Consider the following 11,474-nt stretch of genomic DNA (forward strand, 5'->3'; position numbering starts at 1 on the left):
GTCAACGCTATAAAGTTTATTGCCGCCAAATTCCCCATAAGTTGATACCAGAGACGATTTTCAAATTTTAGGATTTTTTTTTCATAGTACTTCATACAATTTTTGGCAGTCGAAAAAACGCATTTTGCACTAATATATTTTACTATATTTTTAGTAACTCGAAAAGACACACACAAAGAACTAAAAAAACCAAACTTCGGTTCTGTGGTAATTATTATGACCCCAAACGCTATCTCCTCTACTATATGTCGGTCCCATGCCTGACAAGTATTTCACTATGTCGAGTCTGCCGTCAAAGCAGGCTGCTCTGAGCTATGAGCTGTCTTTATAGCATTGACCAAAATCAAATCAAATCAAAATAATTTATTCAGCAAATAGGCCACAGGGGCACTTTTACACGTCACATGTACATAGGTATTTAAAAAAATATTTAAAATTGAGTTGAAATTACAATTGATACTATTATATACTAATTCTAAGTTCTAACTAAAGTTAACTCTATACAATTAATTAGAGATGTAGAAGGTCTCTAAATGTCGAATTACAACCAAGAACTACACTAAATTTTAATATAAAAAGTACAAATACAAAAAAAAAAAAAAGTCTAAAATTACTTTAGAGGTGCAAATGACTCTAAATGTCACAACTAAAAATAAAATGTATATCTACTTAATCTAATTCTCCTTAGAGATGTATATGGTCTCCATGAGTCAAAATCATATATTTAAAATATTCACTAAAAGAAAGGAAACAAACGACAACCGAACAAAGTGTCCTAATTTAATAAAAATTAGAATTAAAGTTACTAAGTTATAACAGCCCCAGTAACAGACCAAAACCTTTATTTAATCTATAGAAAGTGACTTACCACATCCAAATGTCCTTTATAAGCCGCGATCATAAGACATGTGTTATTGTACTTATTCGCCTTATGTATGTCGGCCCCATGCCTGACTAAGTATTTGACTATATCGAGCCTGCCGTCAAAGCAGGCAGCTCTGAGCGGTGTGCTAAGTGTCTTTGTGGCGTGGTTGACGTTCGCGCCTGCGCGGACCAGGCGTTTCACTATGCCGAGGTGACCGGCGCCCGCGGCACACCACAGGGCCGTAGCACCTGAAAGAAAAAAAATATTGGTCAGACAAGTACAGAAACAGTTATGTAGTGGGCCATTTTTTTTTTTTTCAAAGCTGTCCACCCCATTTTTTTTTTGGATTTGGATTTTTTTATGTGGTTTCCACTCAGAATCGCGAGCCCTTTCAATTCTAATAGGAGAAAAAAAGTGTCCCAAAGTTTTTTTCCAATTCCGTTACCATTTTTTCATATATTTTATATGGCGGTAACGGTATTGAAGGTTCGAAAAAATGTATGGAAATCTTGGGACATTTTTTTTCTCTTATCAGGATCGAAAGACCTCGTGATTCTGAGTATTAATCGCCTAAAAAAATACCCATGTTACAAAAAAAGTGGGGGGACAACTTTGAAAAAAATGGCCCAGTTTCATCAGTGTCGTTTTATGAACGCAGGAAATAATAAGGAAGAAAAATATTGATCTAATACAATTTCGCTTTCCTTCGAAATTGAACTACAGACAAACAAAAAACATTCCGACACGCGTCGTATTCCTCAATATTGAAGGTCGACAACCGAGATGCGATTTTCGAGAAAAATAAAACACATAGGTGGGCATTTTCAGAATTTGGGTCCCCCAATTAGCGTAATAAGTTGTTAACAAAAATTAACTCACTGTCAGTTTTGTGACGACAATTAAGCATAAAATCTAACAAAAAAGATACTTTTTTCACATTCAGAATTTAGATTATCGCTTAAAGTTTATGTAATTAACACAAAAACAATAGTTTTATTGATTTTTTCATACTTAATTATCGTCACAAAACTGACAGTAAGTTAATTTTTGTTAACAACTTACGCTAATTGGGGGGACCCAAATTCTAAAAATGCCCAGGTAAGACTCATGAATTCATGATATGCGTTCACTATACATATATCAATACTCTCATCCTAATGTAGACTAATGTTTGCTCTCTTTTTTTCTGCCTTGTCACACAGGTCAATAACATATGTAAGTGAAGAAGAGTAAGTAAGTACTCAAACAGCGAAAAATAACCAAGTCAATAACATATTGTAAAAAGTGTGAAAGCATATCGCAACATGAATGTGCGTAAATATGTTTGTGGCATACTTTCATTACTTCTCATTTCAACCGATGTCAACAAACTTTGTTTTTGTTTACAAACGATCGTATAAACCGGTAGGTTATTTTTATATCATACATCAGAAAGTAACTGTGTCAATGTATTTGTTACCCAAAACACGAACAAGAGCTCAGGGTATTGAGCCGATAGTACACTGTTTATCATAAAAATATGATCATAGGCAACATGCCATCCTTTTTCTCCACGTTGGAGAAAAAGGGAGGCATACATACCTATGGTCATATTTCTATGATAAACATATGATAGTGGACTATCGGCCTTCTCGCGGTCGCGCGGTAAGTACCTACACGCTACCCGTTCATTCGAATGAACAAGTGGTAGTATGAGTTCATTAGTATAAAGCGTAGGTATTTGTCGTTTTACGGGCAAGTGAAGGATCTGTTAGTAACTTATTAATAATCTGTGCTAAAACTAGGAAGTTTTGCACTTCTAAATACCTACTTGCAAGGTCTACAATAGCAATATATCTCCCGGCTCATTTAATCATATGTCTCACACACCTGACAAGCAGCTGGTCCCAAGCCATTACTCGACTGAATCAACGAACAAAGAACTTTCTGGAATCCAGCCAAAGAGTCGAGTCGATTGGCTTAAAATATCACTTTCGTTCGTAAATGGCAATTATATTAAGATCGCACGAGAAGACGCTGGTGAATTAAGAGAACATACCTACGTCTGACGCGCAGTTGAAGATAGAAACATTTTCATCTCTATCAAAGAGGATCGAGTATTATAGAGAGTTACTGTCGAAGTACAATGTGTAATCACAGTGCATAGACTGCCATCTCTTGACACAGGCTTAAAATTGTTGAACCTCAGTTTGGCCCATATTCTTAGCTTGATATGTGTTAAAATGTCAAATATTAATATTAGCGCCATCTAGCTGAGCGTACCCCAAAGGTGTAATGCCATCTAGGCCACCGTACCTTTTTAGGGTTCCGTAGTCAACTAGGAACCCTTATAGTTTCGCCATGTCTGTCTGTCCGTCCGTCCGTCCGTCCGTCCGTCCGTCCGTCCGTCCGTCCGCGGATAATCTCAGTAACCGTTAGTACTAGAAAGCTGAAATTTGGTACCAATATGTATATCAATCACGCCAACAAAGTGCAAAAATAAAAAATGGAAAAAAATGTTTTATTAAGGTACCCCCCCTACATGTAAAGTGGGGGCTGATATTTTTCATTCCCACCCCAACGTGTGATATATTGTTGGATAGGTATTTAAAAATGAATAAGGGTTTACTAAGATCGTTTTTTGATAATATTAATATTTTCGGAAATAATCGCTCCTAAAGGAAAAAAAAGTGCGTCCCCCCCCCTCTAACTTTTGAACCATATGTTTAAAAAATATGAAAAAAATCATAAAAGTAGAACTTTATAAAGACTTTCTAGGAAAATTATTTTGAACTTGATAGTTCCAGTAGTTTTTGAGAAAAATACGGAAAACTACGGAACCCTACACTGAGCGTGGCCCGACACGCTCTTGGCCGGTTTTTTCTTAGATTTTATCTGTCTATATGGAGTTGTTTGGAGGTACCTGGGTATACCTTGGTTTTCTGCATTTGCTGTTAATTTGAATTACAGAGAATCATCATCCTCCTCCTTATGTTATCCCGGCATTCGCCACGGCTCAATGCCTTTAATCAAAGAGAATTAATTAAGATTTTCTGTCACCTTTCATTGACTGACATCATAAAAAGACATGTCCAGATCACTTACCTTCATTAGTTCTTTCATTTGCTAAAAATATCGAAATATAATAATGGAATGACCAGTAGAATCCGCAAATCATGATTCATGATTTACAACACCTGAACTGCGTGATTGGCCAAAACAAAGGCATTGTTTGGAGTTGAAACATTTTTGAGCAGACAAAATTAATGACCTGTCACTTAAAGACACATAATTGGACGAAAACTTTAGCGTACCTAATAAAAGGTAGTATAGACTTTACTTTGGAAAATGACCATACAATTTACTAAAGAGATCAAAAAAAAAAAAAAAGATGGCGCCAAATGTATCCTAACCAAAGAGGATCGAGTATTATAGAGAATGAATGTCAAATTAAAATGTGTAATCACAGTGCATAGACTGCCATCTCTCGACACAAGCTTAAAACTTTTGAACCTCAGTTTTGACAATTTGGCCCATATTCTTAGCTTCATATGTTTTAAAATGTCAAATATTAATATTAGCGCCATCTAGCCGAGCGTACCCCAAAGGTGTATCGCCATCTAGCTCACCGTACCTTTTTCTGTATGGTTTTGGGGTACGTTTTTTTCTTAGTCTTTATCGGTCTTTACTTTACGAAGTTATATAGGTATTTGATCCTAACTAAAAACGGGACTCTCTCTCGGGGGTTCTGACGCATAAATATTCGGAATTTCGGACTTTTGAAAGTTTTGGAAAGATTGTAATTATTCAATCAACTTTCTTGTGCTCTACTACAACGATTACAGCTTACAAACAAAGATAAGTAGGTAACAACATGCGGACTTATCGCTAAAAAGCGATCCGTTCCAGCGAACCAATCTAATTTCCTTTGTCTATACGGCACTAGGTAACGACCCAAACAAAGAACAGTTCGGGAATTTTTGCTCCAAGCGTGACGGTGCACGTGGCGCGTTATATTTAGACCAGGTTTTCCAGAAGCGAGACTAATTTAATCACACCGACTACTGTTTCTTTGACACTTCACGGCCAAGGAAAGAATCTTCAAGAGTTCGTAGATGTAAATCCATACTAATATTATAAATGGGAAAGTGTGTGCCTACTGCACCCATGCAATTAAAACTGCACGAGGCCATGCGCTTGGCGAGGAACAGATGCCTATGGAGGGACCTAGTCTTCAACAGAATGACATCATGTCACGATCCACAGCACTGAGGGAACGACTGAAGAAGAAGATATCAGCGTAGACCTTAGGTACTGAATAGTACTGATACACTACACAGCTATTCAGGACTCGACCACTGGATCTGGAGTTGTCTTTTCCTTAGTTTCCCTAGCCTTAACCATAGTATCACTGCCAGATGTTTTTTTTAAATTTTATTGTCGATGTGATAACCGCAACGCATTCGTCTGTCAAGAGGTGCTTAGATATCCCACGCGATAGGTGTGACTATCATAAAATCGCGTCGGCCTACATATGACGCACCTATTCAGAAATATGTCAGTATTAGCAATTGGACATTATTTTAAGTGTGTCGCTCACGTGCTAATACAGCGAACAAGAACGAACGGTACAGTCATCTGTAAAAGTAAGTAGCTCAAAAAGGACCTTCAAAATATTGGTCATGATCTTATCTGTACAGTCTCAACATATTAAGGGGATGGGTAGATCGACTTCTTATTCAAAGAGGATCGAGTGTATAGAGAATACCTAACTGTCGAAGTAAAATGTGTAGTCACAGAGCATCTGTCATCTCTCGACACAGGATTCAAACTTTTCAACCTCTGTTTTCACCACGTGACCCCCCCCCCCCCCCTGGGCACGAAGCTGGATCCGCGCTTGGCTTAAATACGCAAAATCTAGCAACTAATAACAAGAAAATACTGAGTTAACCAGGATGGTACATATAATGCAACATTTCAAGAGTAAGATATTGTTGCATGTACTATACACTGATCATCTCATGGTACCTATTCATAGGTATACTCGACTTCAAAGAGAATGTATTCATATTTACACCTTATTACAATGCAATAAGGTGAAAAAGTGGAAACATCTCTTTGTAGTCGACTGTACATTAAAAAGCGATAATCTCAAGCACAAGTAAGCGTGCAAAAATTATATGACACGGTCTACAAATCTACAGATTAGGTTGCGTCATATAATTTTGCACGTTTGCTGTGTAAGGTTATTATTGCAGATTGTTTGTACTACATACATCAAGGCCACATGGCTAAACAAGCCATGCCAATGATACCGATCTTTATGCCTTCGTAAACGCTTTTGATATTGGAATATATTCTTCATTTAGGAATCATAAGGCGATAGCCAAAAACACAATCTAAAGCTACTACTAAATTCCAAAGTAGAAGTAAAACCGGCCAAGAGCGTGTCGGGCCACGCTCAGTGTAGGGTTCCGTAGTTTTCCGTGTTTTTCTCAAAAACTACTGAACCTATTAAGTTCAAAACAATTTTCCTAGAAAGTCTTTATAAAGTTCTACTTTTGTGATTTTTTTCATATTTTTTAAAACATATGGTTCAAAAGTTAGAGGGGGGGGACGCACTTTTTTTCCTTTAGGAGCGTTTATTTCCGAAAATATTAATATTATCAAAAAACGATATCAGTAAACCCTTATTCATTTTTAAATACCTATCCAACAATATATCACACGTTGGGGTTGGAATGAAAAAAAATATCAGCCTCCACTTTACATGTAGGGGGGGTACCCTAATAAAACATTTTTTTCCATTTTTTATTTTTGCACTTTGTTGGCGTGATTGATATACATATTGGTACCAAATTTCAGCTTTCTAGTACTAACGGTTACTGAGATTATCCGCGGACGGACGGACGGACGGACGGACGGACGGACGGACGGACGGACGGACGGACGGACGGACGGACGGACGGACGGACGGACGGACGGACAGACAGACATGGCGAAACTATAAGGGTTCCTAGTTGACTACGGAACCCTAAAAACTCAGACTAAACATGTGAAAAGTGTTGCTAATATAATTTCCAAACCATTATTTTCGATCAGCGTTTTATGTAGACATTTTTGTAGTACACAGTACTAAACAGTGTGTAGATTTATCTGAACGCGACTATTTGTGAGAGTGCACGGGAAAACTTCCGACTTTGTCGATTGCTATAAAGCCGCTTTGTCAGTTTATTCATATAAAGATACAAGTAAATCTCGCCTTAATGGTAACCGACAAAGTGGGACGTTTTACTAAACACCCATCACATATATAGCCGTTTAAAGAAACTGTAAAAAAATAAATTCACAATTTACACTCATAATTTTAGAACAAAACAGGACTTAATCGCGTACCTAAGTGATGTTCGAAACGTCGGGCCAAATATAAATGTGTTTACGTGATTAAGTCCCGTTTTGTTCTAAAATTATAAATAAATTCATTTTATAACTGCGAAAACAAAACCTATACAAAATCCAATCAAGTTACGCAAACGCTCAATATTTAAGAGCTATGTTCAGGCTAACATTCGCTCACGTAAACACTTACTCGTAACTGTTTACAAAACAAAGTAAAGAAGCGTAACACTTTAGTTTTTAAACTGCTTATGAAGAGCGCTGGACCAGATAAAAACTGTTCTACTTAAGGATTTTTAATTATTGTGTGTCCTCGTTTAGGTACCGAGCAAAACGTGCGTGCTGCCTCGTCCGAGGCATGTCTACATTGGACGATTGTCGCGAGAGCACAATGCCGCGCGATGTGCCTCGCTCTGTGTAAACCTGCCTAATGACATGTTTAGTCGTTGAACTTTTCGATGTCCAATTGGACCTTCAGCCAAATCTGGCGATCAGTATCTGGACCAAACCCTCGCACTCATGAGGCACTCGGTTCGAACAACGCAATTAAAAAGAGAGAGAGAAAGAGACGTTTAACATAGACCTTACAAGGCCACCCTGCCAGTATTCTGTGCTTACCTTCAATGACATACTCGTCGAACTTCACGGTGCCTTTGATTTCCAAGCGGACTGGTGGCCGGAATTTGTCGAGTAGCATCCGGATTCCGAAGCAAAACCTCGCCTTCATGAGTTCACTAGTGTAGACAGCGCCCGTGAAACAGAGTCGTTTAACATAGACGCCCTTACATGCCGACCCAGTCAGTATTTCGAGTGCTTACCTTCAATGACATATTCGTCGAATTTCACAGTGCCCTCGGTTTCCAACCGGACCGGCGGCCGGAATTTGTCGAGTAGTATCCGGACTGCTCCTTCGCGTCCGTGTCGTGCTGAAGCGATGAGGGGTGTGCATTTGACTCCATCGCAGCAAACATCCTGAAAAAGAATGTTTTTATATGTTTACTCATTTTCAGTGTAGTGAGCAAAAGAGATAGGTTGACGTTCGAAAGTCTGAAAAGGTACTAGAAAGACAAACCTACTGTAGCCACGGTCTTTGGCGAGGCTCGACATAGCGACTACGGCATACTAAACGGCCGTTCTACCAACAAAGCTACAGAGTCTTACGCTTGACACGGACCATAAACATAACCACCCTTAAACTAATTCATTGATTCTAGCACTGCTATGGTAGACTAGGTAATGTAATGAATGATAATGACCACTTGAAAAACACTGCAGACACTACAAACTATATGAGCCAAGTATGAGCAATCTAAATAATTTATATTGACTATGATTACTATGAATAAAACCATTACATCAGTTGCCAAGTCCCACAACAGTTGCCATTGTAAATCTTAATTTAGATAAACTTTCAATTCCAAATGAGCAAGGTACATACTTGGAAAAATTGTTAATACTGTGACTGTGATGTAGGGTGGTCTGAGTAGTGTAGCAACTCATATGAGAATTCATAGATTATTAGGTACAGTCAACCAATTAGAATCCTAGGCCACTCCAGAACCCTGTCATATTGACACTTTGCTTTATTTGCTATAGCAATCACTTCGACTTTTACTGTGAAAGGGTTCTACAGTGGCCTAGGATTCAGATTGGTTGACTATACAAATTAATTACACAGTGCACGTGCACGTCACGCACACTACAGCCAGCGGCGCCATGAATACGCACACATACGAGTGCACACGCGTTCACGGAAGCACGCTCGCACTACAAACACACACGCGACGCGTGACAAGGCAATATCCTAGCACGGCAAATGGCTAATGTAGATATGTCTCGGCCGAGGCAAATCCACGTTGGACGGTTGCGGCGCGAGCACATTGCTTCGCAAAGTGCCTCGTAGAGCGTGGACATCGCACGCACTCTCGCGCACGCTTTTACTTTTATTATTAACCAAGATGAAACTGAATTACAGACTGACTAAACCTAAAATAACCGCTATATGATACATTTGGTAGAGACAGTTGGAGAGAAGAAGAGTAAAGATGTCCGTCTGTTTTGCAGGAAAATGAGAAGATTTGAGGAGAGAAGTGTGGAAGAGCAGCCGGGACAGTAACCTGCAGCTCCAACTCCAGGGAATGGGGCTGAATGAACGGATCATGTGATTGACAGCCTGACTATTTAAGGGGCCACATTTACGGCCAGGCATACACTACATCTAAGTCATCTACAACCTAAAATAATATAATAAATTAAACAGCTCTTCTATGTTTCAATTGCCACATTGGCTGTCAAATTATCTTTAAAGTATTGTAGTAACAAATGATTAAACATTTACAGTGATTTGAATCATGCATGCTATAAGACATATAGTGTAGAATGCATATGCATGCCAAAATATTGGGTCACAATTACTACGAAATATTCTGAGATTCTGAGTAATCTCAATCTTGTTTATGTGACTTATTCACAATCATGATTATCGTAAATATAATCAAATATTCAGAATGAATCATCACTTTAAAGTAGTACAAAAATAAATATGCAGAATGAGTAATTCTGATGATTTACCATGGACAAGTTGTTTGGGGAATATACTATCTATATAAAAATATACATGCACATAATATTAAAAAATATATATATCAGCAGCTTCAAAAACACAGCATGTTTGATTTGCCATGGATAAAAAAATTACAGTGAGTGGCCTCTAATCTGAAGTTTGGAGACTTGATATCCCAAAACAATTATTAACTTCTACCTTTTTACAAATAATGTACTCTAAAAACAAACTTCAATTATTCAGAACTGTGGTCACTGATAACAATGGAAAAGCTGAAGAAAAGACTTTACTTCAAAAAAAAACCCTAAAGTACCAACTACTGACATACAAATTGGTATGTTGTTACTATGTTTTGTTTGGTTAAAGTTCAAAATTTTCTACAATAAATATGTAATATACTATGAAAAATAAAATAATAAAACTTCTATCAGTATATCCATTTCTTTATAACCATAAGAGTACAAAATTCTATAAAGAAATTGCCTTTCTGGTGACAATGATACATGAGACTCAAAAAGGTAATCACGGTCTATATCCCGGTCAATATAAGTCTAATGAAAATAACTGTGAATCATTCAAAACTCTTAATGATAGATTATTTTGTTATCTTTACGAGAGTTATAAAATACCACATTCCGACAAGTCATTCATGTGTTTAAATAATCATGTTTCAATTATATGATAAATATTGCGTAAGAATGCTTTGATCTGATAACATTGACCAGTCAGTTGTATCTTATCCAATTATTGGCACCAAATATTGCAGGAAATAAACCGTACAAGCATGTTTTTGTGTCATCACAACAAATATACATTTCAAAGTCTGAGCAAGTTCAATGACATGTCATTTACCTGTAAATGCACCAAAATATCACAAAGGAAGCAACAATTTGGAACCAAACCAATCCTCTACCTGTCTAAACTCCACCAACACACCAAGGTTATTCAAAACCAATAAATGAAGGCGTAAATATCACGATAAAGACGCGTAAAATAATTAAACAACGCATAGATAACTACATAACGCGTAGAAGGTACACCGTGATATAAATAGAATGTAACGTGACTTCTAGTGTGAGCTAGATGACAAAACCGAAAACACTTCGCTATCTTATTACTTTCTTGAAAGAAAGGCAAAATGTTTACTCACGCTGTTCAATAGGTCATCGATTTCGTCTGTGGTTTTTTCGTATAATAACGCATATAGAGTTAAGGACATCCCGTCCCTGGCTGCAAAAAACACCCTTTCTCTCAAGGTGCTATTTACATCGCCTAACATCAACTTGTCCTCCATATCCAAACACTGTTAATTCACGATGAACAAAGTTTAAAATAATTCACAGCACGAACACTACAGTCCCTTTATTTGTTTATAAATTGTAATTTTGCCCGTGACGGCTTGCGAAAACGAAAACAATAAAAATTTGTTCAGTCCATCCGTCACCCGCTCCGAAGAATCGGAAAACGACTGATTGAAGGTAGTGATGTACCGGCGAGACTAGTTGTGCTAAAAACCGATAAAATTACTACCATAGCGGTGTTTCTAAAATTTGTTCAAAACAATACTTTACAAAATGACAACAAGAAACTATTGAAAAAGCTTGAAATTGCTAAAAATGTAATGGTAATTTTTGTATTTTCAGTTTTGTCTGCAATTATTGAAATTGCATT

General features: G+C 37.5%; 1 protein-coding gene across 6 annotated transcripts in view; it reads right to left on the reverse strand.

Annotated features, from left to right (window-relative positions):
* The window catches only part of LOC125234721 (protein fem-1 homolog B), a 40,000-nt gene that overhangs the window by 24,367 nt on the left and 4,159 nt on the right, over window positions 1-11,474 (reverse strand). For 3 of the 6 annotated variants that reach the window (XM_048141088.1, XM_048141087.1, XM_048141089.1), the window contains exons 2-3: window positions 8,059-8,212; window positions 869-1,113 (exon numbers count right to left, since the gene is read on the reverse strand). In XM_048141088.1, the coding sequence (XP_047997045.1) occupies window positions 869-1,113; window positions 8,059-8,212 (399 nt within the window). Of the gene's footprint in view, window positions 1-868; window positions 1,114-7,858; window positions 8,003-8,058; window positions 8,213-10,953; window positions 11,256-11,474 lie in introns of those variants that run through there. The other 3 variants (XM_048141092.1, XM_048141090.1, XM_048141093.1) reach the window with 2 other exon arrangements.

Source organism: Leguminivora glycinivorella, chromosome 16 (genome assembly GCF_023078275.1).
Source record: "Leguminivora glycinivorella isolate SPB_JAAS2020 chromosome 16, LegGlyc_1.1, whole genome shotgun sequence".
NCBI classification, from domain to species: domain Eukaryota; kingdom Metazoa; phylum Arthropoda; class Insecta; order Lepidoptera; family Tortricidae; genus Leguminivora; species Leguminivora glycinivorella.